At 36.3% G+C, this 22,344-nt stretch overlaps 2 protein-coding genes across 3 annotated transcripts in view; one reads left to right on the top strand and one right to left on the bottom strand.

Moving 5' to 3' along the window:
* The window catches only part of sh3bgrl2 (SH3 domain binding glutamate-rich protein like 2), a 53,713-nt gene extending 37,306 nt beyond the window's left edge, over positions 1-16,407 (top strand). The window contains exons 1-4 of one of the 2 annotated variants that reach the window (XM_048178294.1): positions 1,262-1,506; positions 12,415-12,600; positions 14,743-14,814; positions 15,037-16,407. In XM_048178294.1, coding sequence (XP_048034251.1) covers positions 1,462-1,506; positions 12,415-12,600; positions 14,743-14,814; positions 15,037-15,051 — 318 coding nt within the window. In that variant the 5' untranslated portion in view covers positions 1,262-1,461 and the 3' untranslated portion in view covers positions 15,052-16,407. Of the gene's footprint in view, positions 1-1,261; positions 1,507-12,414; positions 12,601-14,742; positions 14,815-15,036 lie in introns of those variants that run through there. The other variant, XM_048178295.1, reaches the window with a different exon arrangement.
* Positions 16,408-18,123: 1,716 nt separating this feature from the next.
* Positions 18,124-21,932, bottom strand: zgc:153284 (uncharacterized protein LOC751696 homolog). The gene is made up of 3 exons (XM_048178528.1): positions 21,685-21,932; positions 21,112-21,279; positions 18,124-18,299 (listed from the first exon to the last, which is right to left on the bottom strand). Exons 1-3 carry the CDS (start codon positions 21,727-21,729, stop codon positions 18,237-18,239), a joined length of 276 nt encoding a protein of 91 aa, XP_048034485.1. The 5' UTR covers positions 21,730-21,932; the 3' UTR covers positions 18,124-18,236.
* Positions 21,933-22,344: the final 412 nt, after the last annotated feature.

Genomic DNA, 22,344 nt, shown 5'->3' with positions numbered 1-22,344 from the left:
TTTAAAGGTGCCATCGAACATTTTTTTACAAGATGTAATATAAGTCTAAGGTGTCCCCTGAATGTGTCTGTGAAGTTGCAGCTCAAAATACCCCATGAATTTTTTTAATTAATTTTTTTAACTGCCTATTTTGAGGCATAATTAGAAATGCGCCGATTCAGGCTGCGGCCCCTTTAATTGCTCGCGCTCTCTGCCCACTCCCGAGCTCTCGACTCTATCACTGCATAAACAAAGTTCACACAGCTAATATAACCCTCAAAATGGATCTTTACAGTGTTCGTCATGCAGCATGTCTAATCGCGTAAGTACGGTGTTTATTTGGATGTTTACATTTGATTCTGAACGAGTTTGATAGTGCTCCATGGCTAAAGCTAACATTACACACTGTTGGAGAGATTTATAAAGAATGAAGTTGTGTTTATGAATTATACAGACTGCAAGTGTTTAAAAATGAAAATAGCGACGGCTCTTGTCTCCGTGAATACAGTAAGAAACGATGGTAACTTTAACCACATTTAACAGTACATTAGCAACATGCTAACGAAACATTTAGAAAGACAATTTACAAATATCACTAAAAATATCATGTTATCATGGATCATGTCAGTTATTAATGCTCCATCTGCCATTTTTCACTGTTGTCCTTGCTTGCTTACCTAGTCTGATGATTCAGCTGTGCACAGATCCAGACGTTAATACTGGCTGCCCTTGTGTAATGCCTTGAACATGAGCTGGCATATGCAAATATTGGGGGCGTACATATTAATGATCCCGACTGTTACGTAACAGTCGGTGTTATGTTGAGATTCGCCTGTTCTTCAGAGGTCTTTTAAACGAATTAGATTTATATAAGAAGGAAACAATGGAGTTTGAGACTCACTGTATGTCATTTCCATGTACTGAACTCTTGTTATTCAACTATGCCGAGGTAAATTCAATTTTCAATTCGATGGCACCTTTAAGCAAATCCATTTAAGATGGTCACAACACTTCCTAAGCAGGGTTGCAAACACGTGGTGGCAACATTATAACAGTGTTTCCCTATAGGCCTATTTCCTTATAGGCTATTCTGCATTTTGTCATATCAAGAAATCACAATATTGACTTGGCAGCAACATCCTAACTATGACAATATTTATGCTTGAGAGGAGGATTTACACAGTTTTTGACATTATAATCCCCCACGACGGATTAACGATAACAAGGACTGAAACTACATTTCCCATGATTCCCTTTTTGAGCTGGAGCTAAGCGCTGTGAGTGTCTCGCGCTCCCGACGGTGGAGTGAAGTGCACTGATGGAGCGCGAGCGGCTTTATTATAGCTCACTGGGTGCGCGCACTCACTTTTAATTTCAAAGGGTGAATTTGACGTCACCGCAGGTCCAAAGAAGTCTATAGAAAGGGAGAGCCCAACCTTTTCCAGGCTTCATTCTTTCTCGAGAGGGCAAGTGAGGATTAGAATGGTCATCAGAGTCTATATCGCCTCCTCGTCCGGGTCTGTCGCGGTGAGTAACATGTTTACATCGCGCCTTTCAGAGTTGCGTGTAGTGAAACTGGAGACAGCTAGGAATAATTTCAAACAATAGTTTTTTTTTTTTTATTCAGTGAGCTGTTATGTTATTCTAATCTAGTCTATATATTAATTATTTAAATATCACGTTAAACAGATAATGTAATAATATAGCTATTACATAGATTTATATGAATAACTTTGCTGCTGTGATACATTTGTGGCACTCAGTAAGGTTTTTTACTTATATTTTTAGTTATATGCATATGTCAACAACAACAATACATTTGTGGCGTTTATTTTCAAGTAAGCCCCCCTAACTTCATGAACTTAGCCCACCCTGGCAAACCCACCCTCTATTGCAGGCGACACCTGGGTACAGAGGTTGAGTCAAATGGCATTACCATGGTAATTATATAAACCATGGTATGGAGTTATTCATGTGAAATTGTAACATGGTGCTCTAAAAACATGGTGGTACATTTTTGTGTTTTATTATTGTCAAGCACGCATCAATAAATACCTCTGGTCCACTTTTATAACTTAAAGCTGGAGCTGAGCCTGTTTTCAAGCAACACAATGCAGAACATTCTGGATAGATATGACTTATTATGAATCAATAATGAATTTCATTACATAATCAGTGTCAAGTTCAGTTCTGATCTATATGTTTAGCAACGATTTCTGTCAGATGCTTTTTAATCTATCTAATAGTTATGTGGTTTATGTTTTATTTGAGATAATCCAAAGCTGTTGTCCACCTCGGCACACTGAAACCAGTCATAAAGCTTAGAGGTTGGACAAAGTGCATGTTTACAGTACAAACCAACCCACTGCCAACTCCAATGCCACAATCGCTGGCGTGCATCAGCTCAGTTTTAATCGCTCTGTTGTGCAGCCTGCAGGGAAACACAAGAAATACCCTGATTCATTCAGAGCAGGGATTATATTTCAGCCTTATAGCTGGTTGCTCCAGTGACATTGATTTTTAGTTCTTTAAATGAGGAGATCACAGTCTCTGAACAGGGATTGGGAGGAAGGAGGGGCAATTTGAGTCAGTTTTTTCCTGTATTTAATGTCATTCATTTGGTGTTTGATGGTTATCAAATGATGTTTGTATAGTGACTCACTGTGTATTTGACAGCTCTGATATGGAGATGAAGCATGTGTTTTTGGATGTTCGCAGTCAGAGAGGGAAGTACTTTCATCATTGTAACCTAATAGTGCCAGAATGAGGTAATAGTCTAAATGAGTTATGCACTGATTTCCGCTATCTCCTTATTTCTACAAGACCCGGATTGTTTACCCAAAAAGAGCTATTTTTAAGTCTCCATGTTCTCAGCACACACTGCTCTCATATATAGGCAAACATCTCTTTCAAGCTCTTCCTCTTTTGTGGAAGGCAAACTAGATGATAATTAGAAAAGAAAAATGAAATGTGTCAGTTGCTGTACGTAATGACTAGTGTGTGTGTGTGCGTTTACTCAGATCACAGATGTGTTTGTTACATTACATAACATGTGTTTTGTGTCAAAACAAAAGGATGTTTGTGTGAAGTGAGTGATGGTTGATGAAACCAATCTGTACCTAAAGAGGATCTCCGGTCTATGCAGTGCACTGTTTAAACGACAGCAAATTTTAGGATGAACTGAGTGAGAGTTACTTTTATCACGTTCAGCCACACAAACACACCCTGATTCTCACATTAGCTCTCATAAGCTTTGGTCAGAAGGGGATTATAAAGGTCATACCCCTGACTAACCTTTTCCACTCATTACACTCATCCACCTCCAACCGTTGCACACATGCATGTGAAGGGCTGAGAGTGATTTTCAGTCAGCGTGGTGAGACGGGTTCGACAGTGATATAGGCTCAGTAAGTGTGTTAAGAAAGTCTGAGTGGTAAGAGCGCATTCAGCTTATTGATTGAGAACAGAATGACACACTCAACCTCTTTCTTTTAAAGTGCACTTAGTCATTTTTACCCTCATTAAAAAGTTTTGCTCATGTACTTTTAAAAAATATGTTTGATGATGTACATTCAGATGAGATTAAGAATCCAGTCATATCAGTATAGCCTAATAAAAGTTCAACTGAATGGAGCAGGTTGCCTCATGATCACATGACCAGCCAAATGCTGTTTATTTAAAGGGATAGTTCACCCAAAAATGAAAATTCTGTAGTCATTTACTCACCCTCATAAAGAGATGGTAAAACTAATCCATATTAATTGAGCGGTTTAGTCCAAATTTTCTGAGGAGACTCGATTGCTTTATACGATCGCTTTATTTAGGCTTTTATTCACATAAACTTTCATCAACTCACACATCAGTTGTGGTAAATGGAAGCTCAAACATGCTTTCTTGACATGCGAGAACCAGTGAGGTTCATTCTCGTGTTACGCAGCACATTGAGCTTCCGCAAGAACCGATGAGGTTTGTTCTCGCGCATCAAGCATGTACGGTTGAGTCAAGTCAAGTCAAGTCAAGTCACCTTTATTTATATAGCGCTTTTTACAATGCAGATTGTGTCAAAGCAGCTTTACATTGATAACTGGTACATAATTTGGCTGCACAGCAGCTCTTAAATAATAGTGTCAATGCAGGCAGATCAGAAGCACTGTTGAATAAATGTCAAGAATACTATTGAATATCAAATGTCAAGTGTCCCCAACTAAGCAAGCATTTAAGGATCTTGACACATAAATCAGCAAACATAAACAAGCTCAATGCCCAAAGGCAACATTGCCGCTGTCGCCTTTGGGCATTGAGCTTGTTTATGTTTGCTGATTTATGTGTTTTAATGTGAATAAAATGCCAGCAATGACATTTCCTCTCTCAAGATCCTTAAAGGTACTAAAAACATATTTAAAACAGTTCATGTGAGTTCAGTGGTTCAACCTTAATATTATAAAGCGACGAGAATATTTTTTTGTGCGCCCAAAAAATAACGACTTTTTAACAATATCATGAGATGGCTCATCATGGCTGATTTCAAAACACTGCTTCGGAGCTTTACGAATCTTTTGTGTCGAATCAGTGATTCCGATCACGTTTCAAACCGCTGAAATCACGTGACTTTGGCGCTCCGTAACACTGATTCGATTCGTAAAGCTCCGAAGCTTCATGAAGCATTGTTTTGAAATCGGCTATCACTAGATATTGTTAAAAAGACGTTATTTTGTTTTTTTGCCACACAAAAAAATATTCTCCTCACTTCATAATATTAAGGTAGAACCACTGTACTCACATGAACTGTTTTAAATATGTTTTTAGTACCTTTATGGATCTTGAGAGAGGACGTACCATTGCTGTGAAATGCAGGCCTCACTGAGCCATAGGATTTAATCAAAAATATCTTAATTTGTGTTCAGAAGATGAACGAAGGTCTTACGGGTGTAAAATGACATGAGGGTGAGTAATTAATGACATTATTTTTGGGTGAACTAATTACCGTAGCTTCGATTACTCTCAGAAAATTCCTAGCTTACAAATTGTAACTACGAGATTACAAGGATGTGAATGCTTTTTACAAGTTGAAATCTCATAATTACGGTAATTACGACATGGCATGAGTGCACCTTTAACCTCTGTAACCTGTCCTGTTACTGGATACCAGTGTTGTTATTGTTAACTAAAATTAGCTAACTATTAAATTAATTAATTGAAATAAAGCTGAAATAGAATCAAATTTAAATATTAGATAAAAAGTTAAACTTAAAACTTAAACATTAATCATGTTGCCTTGGCAATCTAAAATAAATAAATTTAAGTACTAAATGACTAAAACTATAACTGAAATATAATTACTTACAAATGAAAATGAAAATATAAAAATAAAGATTTATTCAGAACATTAATGAATACTGTAGAAGTATATAAGTAATAGCCTACTAAACTAAAATAACACTGATTATTTTTGTGTATATAAAAACAACATCATACAAGCAAAAGTGCTGTATTTCTGAAAATATCAGAATGACTTTGAATTGGCCATAGTTAAAGGATTAGTCCACTTTTAAATACACTTTTCCTGATAAATTTACTCACCCCCATGTCATCCAAGATGTTCATGTCTTTCTTTCGTCAGTCGAAAAGAAATGAAGGTTTTTGAGGAAAACATTCCAGGATTATTCTCCTTACAGTGGATTTCAATGGCTACCAACAGATTGAAGATCAAAATTACAGTTTCAGTGCAGCTTCAAGGGCTTTAAATGATACCAGATGAGTAATAAGGGTCTTATCTAGCGAATCGATCGGTCATTTTCCAAAAAAATACAACCGTTTATGCTTTATAAACAAAATATAGCCTTGAACGTACTTTCCGCTTCCGCATTCTTCATAACGCTTACGCTGAATGTCCTACGCCTTCCCTATTCAAGTTACGAAAAAAAACGAAACTGGCGCCGCGTTCGTTCCGTAAGTAGAATAGGGAAGGCGTACGTTCAAGGCGATATTTTGTTTATAAAGCATAAACGGTTGTATTTTTTTTCGAAAATGACCGATCGATTCGCTAGATAAGACCCTTATTACTCATCTGGTATCGTTTAAAGCCCTTGAAGCTGCACTGAAACTGTAATTTTGACCTTCAATCTGTTGGTAGCCATTGAAATCCACTGTAAGGAGAAAAATCCTGGAATGTTTTCCTCAAAAACCTTCATTTCTTTTCGACTGACGAAAGAAAGACATGAACATCTTGGATGACATGGGGGTGAGTAAATTTATCAGGAAAAGTGTATTTAAAAGTGGACTAATCCTTTAAGAGGCTGCATGATATTAGGAAAAACGGCACGATTGTTAGTGATATTGCTCATATACAGCAATTCAATTCAATATAACAGAAGTTAAATTAAGAAACTTACATTTTAAATGTAATTTTGCCTGGTTACTTTTTGTTTTTGATCCATCATAGTTCCAAACAAAATGGTGGTAGAATCGCTGTGCATCTCCTAGCAACATTCAGTAGCCTAGGTTAGTGGCATTTAATTCCCGAATGAATCTGCGCTTTTGAATGAAACGGTTGAACGAATGATTAAAAGACTCGCTCATAAAGACAGATGACTTGTTTCATTTATAAACAAATCAGCATTTTTAAACAAAACGGTTGAATTAATAAAGGTCGCACTGCTGGCCACCTACTGGTGAAATGATGTAACTTGCAGAAAGAGTCAGAAGAGAAGTCTTGATGATATAGACAGCATTTACACAATTCGTGATTATTTATTAAACAGGTTGTGGCAGAAAGACAAGTGGAGTTCTTAAAATAAATCATATGGACAGAGAATGTCTATGTTCTCAGTCTTTTGTTTTGTGGATAAAACAAAAGCTGCATTGTGTGACTGTGCTGGGCTGACACAAGGCCAGAGCCGCTATTGTCCTGCTCTCTGTTTATCAGGGCAGGACTTTTATAGAGCTTTTAAAAAGCACAGACAGGGCTTAATAGAGAGCCGCTCTACCTTTTCTTTCTTTTTCTTTGTGTATGTGTGAGAGATATGTGATTCGCTCATCAATGCATCACTGAGTATGAATCTTTATGCACAAAATTCATCTAAACAGCTCTGCATGCAGTGCTCAGCAACACGGCCTGCAAAGTCAGCAGAGAGACAAAGATAGGCAAGGCGAGGTAAGGCAGGGGAGTTTTTGTACTCCATCTGTCCTCCTCCACAATTTGGACATGTCCAGAAACACTCTCTCTGGACTTTGATACTGCCAAACTATGGTGTGTAGGTGTGTGTTTTTGTAAGTCACGCCCTGCTGTTGAAACTAGGCCTCATTTAGGTGCTCAGATTGAAAATGTGTGAGTTCCTGGAGCCTTGTGAGCAATAAAAAATTGGTAATCGAAAAGAAAAAAAAAAAAACGCTGGTATGAAACCAAGTCCAAAATATGATTTAATTTTGCTGAATCAACCTAAATACTTTAATTTATAGCAACAAAATTCATTTTTTGTAGAAAAACACCACTTTAAGGCAGGTTACCAGTCTTTTACAGGGAGGGATAATGCATGTGTACCATCAGCTAAAGGATTACATTTACTAATGAATTACTTATGTGTCTGTGTGTGTTTATTAGTTTAAATATTTAAAGGTGTACACACACATTTTTATCTTAAAGAGATAGTTCAGCCATAAATGAACATTTGGTCATCAGTTACACACTTGTTATTTTTTAAAATAATTGATATATTATTAGAGTTTTGTTAAAGGTGCCCTAGATTCAAAAATTGAATTTATCTTAGGCATAGTTAAATAACAAGAGTTCAGTACATGGAAAAGACATACAGTGAGTCTCAAACTCCATTGTTTCCTCCTTCTTATATAAATCTCATTTGTTTAAAAGACCTCCGAAGAACAGGCGAATCTCAACATAACACCGACTGTTACGTAACAGTCGGGGTGTACGCCCCAATATTTGCATATGCCAGCCCATGTTCCCAACATTATGAAAGGCATTAGACAAGGGCAGCCAGTATTAACATCTGGATCTGTGCAGAGCTGAATCAACAGACTAGGTAAGCAAGCAAGGACTATAGCAAAAAATGGCAGATGGAGCAATAATAACTAACATGATCCATGATAACATGATATTTTTAGTGATATTTGTAAATTTTCTTTCTAAATGTTTCGTTAGCATGTTGCTAATGTACTGTTAAATGTGGTTAAAGATTACCATCGTTTCTTACTGTATTCACGGAGACAAGAGCCGTCGCTATTTTCATTTTTAAACACTTGCAGTCTGTATAATGCATAAACACAACTTCATTCTCTATAAATCTCTCCAACAGTGTAGCATTAGCCGTTAGCCACGGAGCACAGCCTCAAATTCATTCATAATCAATGTAAACATCAAAATAAACACTGTACTTACGCGATTAGACATGCTGCATGACGAACACTTTGTAAAGATCCATTTTGAGGGTTATATTAGCTGTTTGAACTTTTTTTATGTTGTTTAAGGCAAGCGCGAGCTCTTGGGGCGTGGAGCACCAGATTTAAAGGGCCACACACCCTGAATCGGCTCATTTCTAATTATGCCCCAAAATAGGCAGATAAAAAAATGAATTAAAAAAAAATATATGGGGTATTTTGAGCTGAAACTTCACAGACACATTCAGGGGACACCTTAGACTTATATTACATCTTTTTAAAAAAAAGTTCTAGGGCACCTTTAATATTTTGAATTAGATTTTCTGTTTTCATTTCAATTTACATTTTTAATATGTATTTTTTATTTTATTTTATTTCATTTTAGTTATTTATTTTAGTACTTTAGTTTGAACAAAACAAAAATGATAAATGTTTTCTTGGCAACAAGCAAGTTTTATTTCATTTCAATGCATTTTTTTATGGTTTTAGTTTAGTTAACAATTCTAACCCTGTTTCTTAGCCTTGTGTTATCCAAACCTGAGTTTCTTTCCTCTGTGAAACAAAAAAAGGTGATTTTTTTAAAGAATATCTTAAGGCGAGACACCCCAGGTGAATAGGGTAAAAAAATTAACTAATAGATATCACCATATATCCCCAGGTGATTGATTACATTAAAGGTGCCCAAGAATGCTTTTTTACAAGATGTAATATAAGTCTAATGCTGTGTTCACACCAAACGCGAATAGAGCGTCTGGCGCGAATGATTTCAATGTTAAGTCAATGTAAAGACGCGTTTACGCGCGTCTGGAGGTCTTGCGGCGCGAATGAGGCGTTTAGCGCGGCGTGGAAGACGCGAATTCGCCTTATTCGCGCGTCTAGTTCGCGCGAATGACGCGAATTGAGCGTTTCGCGCGTTACGCGCGAATGGTGCTTTTTGTGCATTTAGCGTTTGACGCGAATTCGCGTCTGACGCCCGAGTTGAAAAATTTGAACTTTGGCGTAAATTCGCGCCGCGTTAACCAATCAGGAGCCTGCTTGCTGCTGTGGCAGCAGGCCCGCCCGGAGTCACTCATTCAAAATGGAGGAACGACTGATATTATCAGTGAGCAGTCACCCAGAGATTTATGACACAAGTTCATACTTCAGACAGGAATAAAAAGGACCTCGCTTGGAAGAGTGTCGGTGAGGAGATTGGGCTACCTGGTAAGTTGTAAATACACATTTTACTTTTGAGTCACGTACACGTTTATCGACCCGCGGCCTTCCCGCGACGCTGACCCCTACGCCGCTGTTCTGCTCTCCAGAGCAAATACAAAGCGGTAGCTCTCTCGATGAACGCACGATCAACATCAGCCATCTTGCAAACAGACAACCGCCTAGCACTTGCCCCTCCCACAAGAAGCGGATTTCGCCTCGGACGCGCGTCAATTTAGCTTCAAACGCTTGTTTTTTACGCGCGTCTATTTCGCTCTAGACGCGCGAATTCATTCAAAATGTTCAAGCGGCAAACTAGACGCGGTAGACGCGAATTTGACGCTCTATTCGCGTTTGGTGTGAACGCAGCATAAGGTGTCCCCTGAATGTATCTGTGAAGTTTCAGCTCAAAATACCCCATAGATTTTTTTTAATTAATTTTTTTAACTGCCTATTTTGGGGCATCATTAACTATGCACTGATTTTTTCAGCGCGCCGCCCCTTTAATTCGCGTGCTCCCTGCCACACGAGCTCTCGATTATATTACAGCACATTTACAAAGTTCACACAGCTAATATAACCCTCAAATGGATCTTTACAAGATGTTCGTCATGCATACTTATGCATGCTTCGAATTATGTGAGTAAAGTATTTATTTTGATGTTTATATTTGATTCTCTATGAGTTTGAGGCTATATACTCTGTGGCTAACGGCTAATGCTACACTGTTGGAGAGATTTATAAAGAATGAAGATGTGTTTATGAATTATACAGACTGCAAGTGTTGAAAATAGCGATGGCTCTCTTGTCTCCGTGAATACAGTAAGAAACGATGGTAACTTTAACCACATTTAACAGTACATTAGCAACATGCTAACGAAACATTTAGATAGACAATTTACAAATATCACTAAAAATATCATGCTTATCATGGAATCATGTCAGTTATTATTGCTCCATCTGCCATTTTTGCTGTTGTTCTTGCTTGCTTACCTAGTCTGATGATTCACCTGTGCAGATCCAGACGTTACTGGCTGCCCTTGTCTAATGCCTTTCATAATGTTGGGAACATGGGCTGGCATATGCAAATATTGTGGGCGTACATATTAATGATCCCGACTGTTACGTAACAGTCGGTGTTATGTTGAGATCCACGTGTTTTCCGGAAGTCTTTTAAACAAATGCGATTTACATAAGAAAGAGAAAGGAATGGAGTTTGAAACTCAATGTATGTCTTTTCCATGTACTGAACTCTTGTTATTCAACTATGCCAAGGTAAATTCAAATTTTGAATCTAGGGCACCTTTAAAAGTGTATTTTGGATGTTTTCTTTCCACCAGTCTGAAAAAACACTTTATGAAAAGCCAAAAAGCGCAAAAATCTCAAAATTGACAGGTGCCTGAAAAAACTGTGTTTTTGCCTGTAGTGTCTCCCCTTAACTGTATTTTCAAGTAATGAAAGAAGAAAGAATTTCATAAGGGTTTGGAACAATAGTAAATGAAGACAGAATTTTCATGTTTAGTTTTCATTAACCCTTTAAAGCAATTTGTTGGCTCCAAAAATGTGATCCAAATGTTCAGTCTTATAGCTTTTTAAATGTTAAAACTGAAAGCATCAATTCAAGTCTACTGTGTTGTTCTCATGAGGAAGGTGTTTTTAAAAGGAATGTTATTCTTCTCTCATATCTGTGTGCCTATTCTTAATGCACTCATTAACTACGAGTGCTAGGAATTTTAAAAAGACATGTTTATACTTTGGAAAGTCTACTTTGCTTGGCATTGTTGCACTGGATTGGATCTATCGAGTTTTTAAACATAGTACAAAGGCACTCAGTGAGTGCAGACGGTGACAGACAGGTGAGTAAGATAAGGACAAAATATTTATTTAATGTTAATGGGGAATGATTCAGAACCTATAACACAGGACTCCAGACAAAGAACAGATGTAAAAAAAAAAATCACAAATAGACTACACACAAAGTCTTTCATTGTTTTCTGTTAAATTTGATGTGCTTTAAATGTTTTAGGAATTTTTTAAGGTGTGTGTTAAGTCTCAGTAGTATGTCTTCCATTTACTTTCAAATAAATCCCTCTTTGTCGATCTAGTACTCTCCTCCTACGTCTGGCTAATGGGAATGTCCATCTGTTTTTAGAATTGACATATGAACTCTTATGCACACAAAAAATGTATAACTATATAGTAATATATAGAAACTTGTTTTTTGCCAACCCTGTTATATTCAAAATGTTTTAAGGCTAACAATTACAAGGTTGATCAGTCCAAAAATTGTTAATAATGGACCGTTTAATAGGTGATAAATGTAAAAATGTAAAAACATTTTACAAATGTATTTCGCATGACACACAACCAGAGTTAAATGTGTCAAATAAAAATAATGTGATAAGTTCAGTAAAGACACAAAAAGCAGAGTTTCCTTAAAGGGTTAGTTCACCCAAAAATGAAAATTCTGTCATCATTTACTCACCCTCATGTCGTTCCACACCCGTAAGACTTTCGTTCATCTTCGGAACACAAATTAAGATATTTTTGATAAAATCTGAGAGCTTTCTGTCCCTCCATAGACAGCTACACAACTACCACTTTGACGCTTCAAAAAGTTCATAAAGAGAACTATTCCATATGAATTGAGCGGTTTCGTCCAAATTTTCTGAAGAGATATTTGAATGAATAATTACTCAAATAAATATTTATGCAAATGCATAAACGGTCATAAATGCTTGTACTCAATTTCTAATTTGAGAGTAGCCCTAATAACCTTCATAACACACATCATTTAAGAGCTATCGCAGATCATTGACCAAAAAACTTCACTGTGTGATTCCTCAGGTGAAGAAACGGCAGCAGGCCATCGTGGGCTTTCTTGAGGCCAACCGGATCAGCTTTGAGGAGGTTGACATCACCATGCTGGAGGATCAGAGGTTCTGGATGTACCGGAACATTCCTGAGGAGAAACGACCCGAAAAGGGCAACCCTCTCCCCCCTCAGATCTTCAATGGAGACGAGTACTGCGGCGTGAGTCCGCCTCACATGTGCCATAAATTCTTTTAACTAGAAACAAATCCATATGTTAAACACTGGACAGGTGATGTACCCTCTACCATTAAAACAGCATTAACTCGTTCGAAAGATTAACTAATAATCAGAAGCAAAGTTATTGTTGGATAGATACTCGCACACTGCTTATCTTCATCAGTATTCCTCAGACCTTAATTCATACGGTATTATTTGGCTCAGTAAAATGTGTCAGGGATTTGGAGGGGTCCGCTTAAGTGATACTGTTTCTCTCAAACAGTTAAATCAATGATAAGCTAAAGCTCTCTGTCTGGCCAATGAGTCCACATTGGGTTAGTTTGAGAGGATGTTTATTAAAAATCAATACATGTAAACAAAGATCCATGGTGTAAGATATGTGGAACTGCTGTCTTTTCCAGCCAATTACATTCTAGTGTGGTATTTATTGTGTTTTCTCTAGCTAGCCAATCACATTACAGCATGAGATGTCCTATATAAGGTAGTGAAAAAGGGTAAGGCAATCTCATGCCTGATTCCTCCAAACACAAAGCTTACTAATATGGCAAAACACCTTACTATTCACATTCACCTCTACACATACTCTATTTATTAATTAGAGTTATAGTGTAATATGTCACTGTGACTCTCTTGCCATAAATGGCTGAAATATCAGAAAGACATTTATGAGTTTGAATCTTAAATTAGAAATGATTCATCACTTAACACTTGAGTTATGGTAAGGTTTGTATATTTTGTGAATGACTCGTGGCAGTAATGGCTGGATTTTGCTGAGTGCCCAACTGATCTAATCTCACAATAATCCTGATTACTCTCAAACCCCGCCCCCAGCACCTCTTCCAGCCAATCAGAACAGCAGATCCACTTCCTTCACAACATGTCACAGTGATTAAATAGAGGGCAAAACACATTTGACATGTATAATAGGTTTAGAGCTATTTATGTATTTTAAAAGGAATAATTAAAAAAACTATATATATACAGTACAGTCCAAAAGTTTGGAACCACTAAGATTTTTAATGTTTTTAAAAGAAGTTTCGTCTGCTCACCAAGGCTACATTTATTTAATTAAAAATACAGTAAAAAACAGTAATATTGTGAAATATTATTACAATTTAAAATAACTGTGTACTATTTAAATATATTTGACAAAGTAATTTATTCCTGTGATGCAAAGCTGAATTTTCAGCATCGTTACTCCAGTCTTCAGTGTCACATGATCCTTCAGAAATCATTCTAATATGCTGATTTGCTGCTCAATAAACATTTATGATTATTTTCAATGTTGAAAACAGTTGTGTACTTTTTTTTCAGGATTCCTTGATGAATAGAAAGTTCAAAAGAACAGCATTTATCTGAAATACAAAGCTTCTGTAGCATTATACACTACCGTTCAAAAGTTTGGGGTCAGTAAGAATTTTTATTTTTATTTTTTTGAAAAGAAATTAAAGAAATTAATACTTTTATTCAGCAAGGATGCATTAAATCAATCAAAAGTGGCAGTAAAGACATTTATAATGTTACAAAAGATTAGATTTCAGATAAAGACTGTTCTTTTGAACTTTCTATTCATCAAATAATCCTGAATATTTTGTACAATTGTACACATTAAATGTTTCTTGAGCAGCAGATCAGCATATTAGAATGATTTCTGAAGGATCATGTGACACTGAAGACTGGAGTAATGATGCTGAAAATTCAGCTTTGCCATCACAGGAATAAATTACTTTGTGAAATATATTCAAATAGAAAACAGTTATTTTAAATTGTAATAATATTTCACAATATTACTGTTTTTTACTGTATTTTTAATTAAATAAATGTAGCCTTGGTGAGAAGATGAAACTTCTTTTAAAAACATTAAAAATCTTAGTGGTTCCAAACTTTTGGACTGTACTGTATATATTGTTTAATTTTGTTTCTGGTTTATAATTTGATTTGAGATCATGTTAATGGATGTTTAATGGCATTATGCATAATTTATATCATCTGAATCAGTAGGTTCATTGATATTTAGCAGATAAAAGTGTCAATATTATATGAATATCCAATTTTAAAGACAAATAGTGTAATAAAAACAGCTGCTAAAAACTCCTCAGTCATCATCATTCAATCATTTTGCAGGATTATGAAGATTTCTTCCAGTCTAAAGAGACGAACACAGTGTTCTCATTCCTCCGCTTGCCCTCTGTAAAGGTACAAACACACTCCCACTTGTCTTTTAATCACTTCACTCTACACACACACACACACACACACACACACACACACATTCTTAAAACAAAGTAGATATATTTTACAGGACAGCCAGGCAAAATACTGATTACTAGGATGATTTTTTTGTCATGTAGTTCATGTGTATACTGGCTATACTCTATTAGATTGACATCTAATTGAATTAAATTTTGTTCTCTGCAGGCTTCTGAATCCTAAACCATGTCATTGACATTTGCATAGATTGAAACACTGTGGTTTTGCCTCTTTCTCCTGTGATGTAACTCTTGTTTCCTGGTCTGAAGTCCTCACTGCCAGCAATGCATTCTGCCAAAACACACGCTGCCCTCCGGCCCAGCTATTCCTAAGAAACGTCTGCTCATTCAAACACACATTCACAGGGAGGTTACAAATGTTTTCTATGGCCTAATTAATTATTTATATGTGTTGCTGTTATGTTTTTTCATTTGTTGTACATGTGTTGCATGAAAAGCCTATTCTTCTTTTATAAATTGGATACAAGGATGGAAGTCAACTTATACCTGTATGTTTGTGTGTCTCTGTGTGTTTAAGACTTGTGTTGTTGTAATCTACACAAAAAGAATCATAAGTATGCAAGGCTGCATGTACAAGTCTCTTGTAAGTCGTTCTTAGTTAAGAAGCTCAGTCAGATGGCCAAAAGGAAATGTAGGGATACAGCAAAAGAATCTAGTATAATGTTTTCTTTTCCGTAGGCTTTGATCCGTTTGTAAAAAGAGGTTCAGACCAGAAGCCAAAACCGGACTCAAAACAGGAAATAGAATCCTGAGCTGCATTAAGATCTCAGCGTAACAGTACTGATCTGAGCTCAGTGTTTCCACGCCTCATAATGGCTTTCCTGAGAGTAAAACTGGTCCTAAATCAGTATTTGAACACTTTATGATTTATTATTGGAATTTCAGATCTCATTCCTACAGCATTTTGTTCCTTCTGGTGGAAAAAAATGCTAAAGAATGTGTCTTTTTTGAGGTTATCCCAGTCTTTCCTCTTCAATTGTCTGTTAATGTGTGTTTTTCTTCTCAGGGGTATGTTAGCATGTAGCATGTAGCACACTGTGATGCCTCGACTTTTAGCTCAACTGTTTATGTAGCTTATACAGTCACTTATATCATACAACGCAGGGGAGAATATTGGTTTACTCACAAAATTGGTTTTGTGGAACATGTTTTTATGGAAAAACTCACTTTTTTTCCACAAACTACTGCCATTTTCCTCCAAAACACCCCAAACAAAACATAGACACTCACCTACTTTCTCTGCATTTTCATTGACTATTCATTATGATGTTCACTTCTTGCTCTGCTCCTCCCACCCTTTCATTAAATGATTCCACATGAATGAGCACTGCATTTATGTTTATGCGCACATACACACACACCATTCTCAGGACACAATTATGTTTTATGCCCATTTTGTCTTACACACACACACATTCTGTAAAACAGAGTCATTCCTTTTATGTACAAGTTACTGTTGTTTACTTTCATAATCTAAATAAATTAATCTAATTTGTAATAAAGTATATTCAAAAGCTGATGGTTTCTTGTGTTTCTCAGAACAGTGGCCCCTAAAAAGCATTTTTCACACTTGAAAATATTGCATATGAAACAAAATGTCAAATCAAGTGGCATTCTGTAATTAAAACAAATGTTTTGCTTTTTTATTTTTTATTTAAATCATCAATTGTTTCGCATAATACGAGTGTTGTGCTATCTGGATTACTCGTCCAAATACTTTTATGAGGTATTGTTATAGTATAATGTGGGTGGACAACTTTAAAGAAGACTAGTGGAACACCAGATATCCCAGCATGCCTTTGAATGTGGCAGTTTTGGATTATCTAGCATAAGTGGTTGAGAGAGCGTGAGAAAATATTGTTCCTCTATAAATAGATACAGATGTTTGCTACTCATGAGTTGAATACTATTAAAAATGGATACGGTGTTCAAACAACATACACATTTTGACATATTGAAAAGAGGTCTTCAACAGGTCTGCCAAATATTGCTTGATCTCAAAATAATTTAATATGCATAAACAATTATATATAAAATTAATTATAAATTAGAAAGCTAAAGTTCAGCTAAAACTTTTCCCTTCAAGAATAAACTGTATTAAATAAAATGTACATGTCCAGTCTGTCTTGCCATGACTTACTACTTTTATAATTAAAGGATTAGTCCACTTTTAAATACACTTTTCCTGATAAATTTACTCACCCCCATGTCATCCAAGATGTTCATGTCTTTCTTTCGTCAGTCGAAAAGAAATGAAGGTTTTTGAGGAAAACATTCCAGGATTATTATCCTTACAGTGGATTTCAATGGCTACCAATAGGTTGAAGGTAAAAATTACAGTTTCAGTGCAGCTTCAAGGGCTTTAAACGATACCAGATGAGTAATAAGGGTCTTATCTAGCGAATCGATCGGTCATTTTCGAAAAAAATACAACCGTTTATGCTTTATAAACAAAATATCGCCTTGAACGTATTTTCCGCTTCCGCATTCATTCATCTTGAATGTCCTTACGCTTGCCCTATGTACGGAACGTTACGCGAACGCCAGTTTCGTTTTTTTCCGTAACTTGAATAGGGAAAGCGTAGGACATTCAGCGTAAGCGTTATGAAGAATGCGGAAGCGGAAAGTACGTTCAAGGCGATATTTTGTTTATAAAGCATAAACGGTTGTATTTTTTTCGAAAATGACCGATCGATTCGCTAGATAAGACCCTTATTACTCATCTGGTATCGTTTAAAGCCCTTGAAGCTGCACTGAAACTGTAATTTTGACCTTCAACCTGTTGGTAGCCATTGAAATCCACTGTAAGGAGAATAATCCTGGAATGTTTTCCGAGTTTTCGTCGACTGACGAAAGAAAGACATGAACATCTTGGATGACATGGGGGTGAGTAAATTTATCAGGAAAAGTGTATTTAAAAGTGGACTAATCCTTTAAGAGGAAAAACCTGTGGACACTGAATTTAGTCATATTATTTGATATATTTAACACTGTTTAGTGCATAATGCAAAATAAACTTAATAAAATATATTAATTTGAATGACATTCACCTTTAGAAAATGCAGCAGATGGATTAAATGCATCAATAATAATAGGGTGGATTTGCAAAGAGAGTATCAAATATTTGAAGTATTTAAGACATTACTGCACCCTAGTGGACAAATAGGGAAGTTGCTTAGCTTTACCCTAAAACACGATGAGATACTCATAGATACAAAATGTAGCAGAGATACAATTGATAGAAAATCTTTTTTTTTTCATTTAATGGTGCAAAATATATATTTCCTTAACATATAAAATCTTCTCTCTTAAAAATGCAAGGATTTAGTGTGGTGTGCTTATAGTAGCTCAGAGTTTGAAGAACGCCTCTGGTTTCCCATCCTCCACCGCATCAAAAAACTTCTGATAGTCCTATGAACACAAACACAGAATATACATAAAGTATACTTTTTATGGTTTTCACAAATAAAAATGTGGTTTTGAAAGAATAATAGTCGAGATAAACACTTCAAGAGATGATCTTTACAGCATTTGCTCAGGCATTAGTGGTAAAGTACATCCAGACACACTGCATGTCTGGAATCTGAGCTGTGTGATTATTTGCTCATTTGTGAGCGGCATGTGCTGTTCTGAGTATCATAAGAGAATCTCAAGATGTTCCCCAGGGTGGCGACGATCACAAAACCACTGGTGCATTCCAAGCAATGGAAACATCTATAGTGGATGGGTGTGTTTTTGTTTACAAGAAACTGAACAAGCCAGACAGGTCTCATGTGCCTATATGCAAAAGCTTATTGTTTGCGCAACAAAATTAATAGCAGTAACATACACTACAAAAACGTTACGCCCTGTTTTGTATCTCTCAGTTACAGACTCAGTGGTTCAAAACGCTTGTTGCAAAACCAAAACACTGCACTGTCAGTTATTTGTTTAGAAGATTTCCATGCTTTATTACAGGACACAGCCTGATCTTTGTGCGCTTATCTTAATAACTATAAAAGTGTCATTCACAGAAAATGTTTTATTTGTGTTTCGATGACTTACAACTGATATAATTGACAGACAAGTTCATGGATACTGAACTTAAAGGGTTAGTTCACCCAAAAATGAAAATTCTGTCATTAATTACTCACCCTCATGTTGTTCCACACCCGTAAGATCTTTGTTCATCTTCGGAACACAAATTAAGATATTTTTGATGAAATCCGATGGCTCAGTGAAGCCTTTATTGATGGCAAGATAATTAAAGGTGCCCTAGAACTTTTTTTAAAAAGATGTAATATAAGTCTAAGGTGTCCCCTGAATGTGTCTGTGAAGTTTCAGCTCAAAATACCCCATAGATTTTTTTTAATTCATTTTTTTAACTGCCTATTTTGGGGCATAATTAGAAATGAGCCAATTCAGGGTGTGTGGCCCTTTAAATGCTTGCGCTCCACGCCCCAAGAGCTTGCGCTTGCCTTAAACAACATAAACAAAGTTCACACAGCTAATATAACCCTCAAAATGGATCTTTACAAAGTGTTCGTCATGCAGCATGTCTAATCGCGTAAGTACAGTGTTTATTTGGATGTTTACATTTGATTCTGAATGAGTTTGATAGTGCTCCGTGGCTAACGGCTAATGCTACACTGTTGGAGAGATTTATAAAGAATGAAGTTGTGTTTATGAATTATACAGAGTGCAAGTGTTTAAAAATGAAAATAGCGACGGCTCTTGTCTCCGTGAATACAGTAAGAAACGATGGTAACTTTAACCACATTTAACAGTACATTAGCAACATGCTAACGAAACATTTAGAAAGACAATTTACAAATATCACTAAAAATATAATGTAATCATGGATCATGTTAGTTATTATTGCTCCATCTGCCATTTTTCGCTGTTGTCCTTGCTTGCTTACCTAGTCTGATGATTCAGCTGTGCACAGATCCAGACGTTCTGCCCTTGTCTAATGCCTTTCATAATGTTGGGAACATGGGCTGGCATATGCAAATATTGGGGTCATACATATTTATGATGCCGACTGTTACGTAACAGTCGGTGTTATGTTGAGATTCGCCTGTTCGGAGGTCATTTAAACAAATGAGATTTATATAAGAAGGAGGAAACAATGGAGTTTGAGACTCACTGTATGTCTTTTCCATGTACTGAACTCTTGTTATTCAACTATGCTGAGATAAATTCAATTTTTGAATCTAGGGCACCTTTAACACTTTCAGATGCCCAGAAAGCTACTAAAGGCGTATTTAAAACAGTTCATGTGACTACAGTGGTTCAACCTTAATATTATAAAGCAACGAGAATATTATTTGTGCACCAAAAAAAACAAAATAACGACTTTTCAACAATATCTAGTGATGGGCGATTTCAAAACAATGCTTCATGAAGCTTTACGAATCTTTTGTTTCGAATCAGTGGTTCGGAGCGTGTATCACACTGCCAAAGTCACGTGAACTATTGAAGTTTCGAAACACTTATGACGTAACGAAGCCTCGTTTACTGAAATCATGTGACTTTGGCGATTCGAAACAAAAGATTCGTAAAGATTTGTAAATCGCCCATCACTAGATATTGTTGAATAAAGTCGTTATTTTGTTTTTTTGGCGCACAAAAAGTATTCTCATCGCTTCATAACATTAAGGTTGAACCACTGTAGTCACATGAACTGTTTTAAATACATTTTTAGTAGCTTTCTGGGCATCTGAAAGTGTAAATTAACTTGCTGGCGATGCAGGCCTCACTGAGCCATTGGATTTTATCATTTCATTCATTTATGAAAATGAATGAAAGTCTTAGGTTTGGAACGACATGAGGGTGAGTAATAAATGACATTATTTTAATTTTTGGGTGAACTAACCCTTTAATCACATTATTTGATAGATTTAACAATGTTTAGTGTGTAATGCATAAGAATTTTTCAAATTAAAATATTTTCTTTTTAAACATTCATCTGAATAATTCTATCGATATTAAAATGTTAAAAAAATTATCATGACATCAATTGTCGTTTTTAAAGATAGTCATAGCAATGAAGGTCTAATATAACAAATGATAAATAGGTTCAAGCTGTTTAAGAGGAATCGCTGCAGTAAAAGTGCAGAAGTGCTGTGACTGTCTAAACCATTTCCCTTGAGGTTGGTTTGATGCACTAAAAACAGAGAGTACTTTCTCTCCCTTGACCTTCAGGCCAGTATCAAAAACAAGACAGCACAATGAGACTCACCCCACAGTATTTGTCCCCATTAAAGACCTGAGGGGGCATCGCTGAGGGGTTTCCCACTTTCTTCCTCATCTCTTCCTTCACGTCAGTGCTAGATGTGATGTCTAAAGTACGGTACTTGATCTTCTTAGAATCCAGGAACTGGAAAATCTCAGACTGATGTTGCTTTACCTGCAGAAATGGATGGAAAACAATAAATCTTTGACAAATGTTAACACACTTTGAAACTATAGGTTTCACTTCCTTTTCTGAGACATGTGACAAGAAATGAACTCTCCCCAACTACCTCAGTTATTTACTTCAAATCTTGTAAAGACTTGAATTAAGAATGTATTCAGCACCAAGGACATTTTTTATCCTTCAACAGACGCACATACATACAAAGAGAGGAGAGGACATATTTGATTCACTGTGGAGTTAACTTCACTAATGTAATTTGACACAAGACGACTGTCTCGCGCGTTAAAAAAAAAGTGGCTACATATAAAACATATCAGTCTATATCAGCAAGTTAAGTTTCAAACAACGATTATCAACTGCTTGACAGCCAGAGAAGTCAAAAACACAGATACACACCTCTCTAGAGCCACTCACACTGCTGAAATACACCGTGATTGACATCTTCTATAAGTTCAAAAGGTTTGTTGAGAGCTGAAGTGCTGCTGAAGTAGACTGGTGTTTCAGTCAGATGCGTGAACGTATAAACCAACCGCAAACTCAGCCAACTCAAGAAACAGGAAAGCAAGTTTTGACAGTTCACCTGACCGCCCCACCTACCGCAAGCAGAGACACTTTCTTCCTCCCACATGCCATAAAATATATAAGTGTGTGACATGTCTAAACTTGCTTTTCTTCTCTCTCTTTTTTTTTTCTCACAAAGATTACACAGTACATTAATTACAGCGCACCCTGGTCACTTAAACCACATGTATTAAAATCACACAGACACTAGCTGGTTGGAAGGAGTTGCAAAAATGGCTCAGAGGTCTGAGTGTGAACAAATATACTAATATATATAAATATTTAAATGTACAAAACTAATATTGAGAGGCTCGTATTATATGTATCTACCGTGTAAATAACGCTCCCTAGTGGTGGATTGAAGGTATTCATGCCATCGTTTTGGACATTAAAATGGCGTTCATTAATATGTTTTAAAAATAAATACATTAAAAAACACAACAATTATGAAACACAACAAGCAAACTCTATTCCCTGAAACCCACAAAAAGAGTA

Source organism: Megalobrama amblycephala, linkage group LG24 (assembly GCF_018812025.1).
Source record: "Megalobrama amblycephala isolate DHTTF-2021 linkage group LG24, ASM1881202v1, whole genome shotgun sequence".
Lineage (NCBI taxonomy): Eukaryota > Metazoa > Chordata > Actinopteri > Cypriniformes > Xenocyprididae > Megalobrama > Megalobrama amblycephala.
The sequence above is the reverse complement of the archived record's forward strand: the minus strand, read 5'-3'. Positions and strand labels throughout refer to the sequence as shown.

What these genes read in the sequence shown, in the direction of transcription:
- zgc:153284 (XM_048178528.1), bottom strand. Translation starts at nt 21,729, where the DNA reads ATGTCAATCACGGTGTATTTCAGCAGTGTGAGTGGCTCTAGAGAG. An exon ending in GTGTGAGTGGCTCTAGAGAG is followed by an intron (nt 21,280 to 21,684) that starts GTGTGTATCTGT and finishes CCATTTCTGCAG; the next exon opens with GTAAAGCAACATCAGTCTGA. An exon ending in ATGGGGACAAATACTGTGGG is followed by an intron (nt 18,300 to 21,111) that starts GTGAGTCTCATT and finishes TTGTGTTCATAG; the next exon opens with GACTATCAGAAGTTTTTTGA.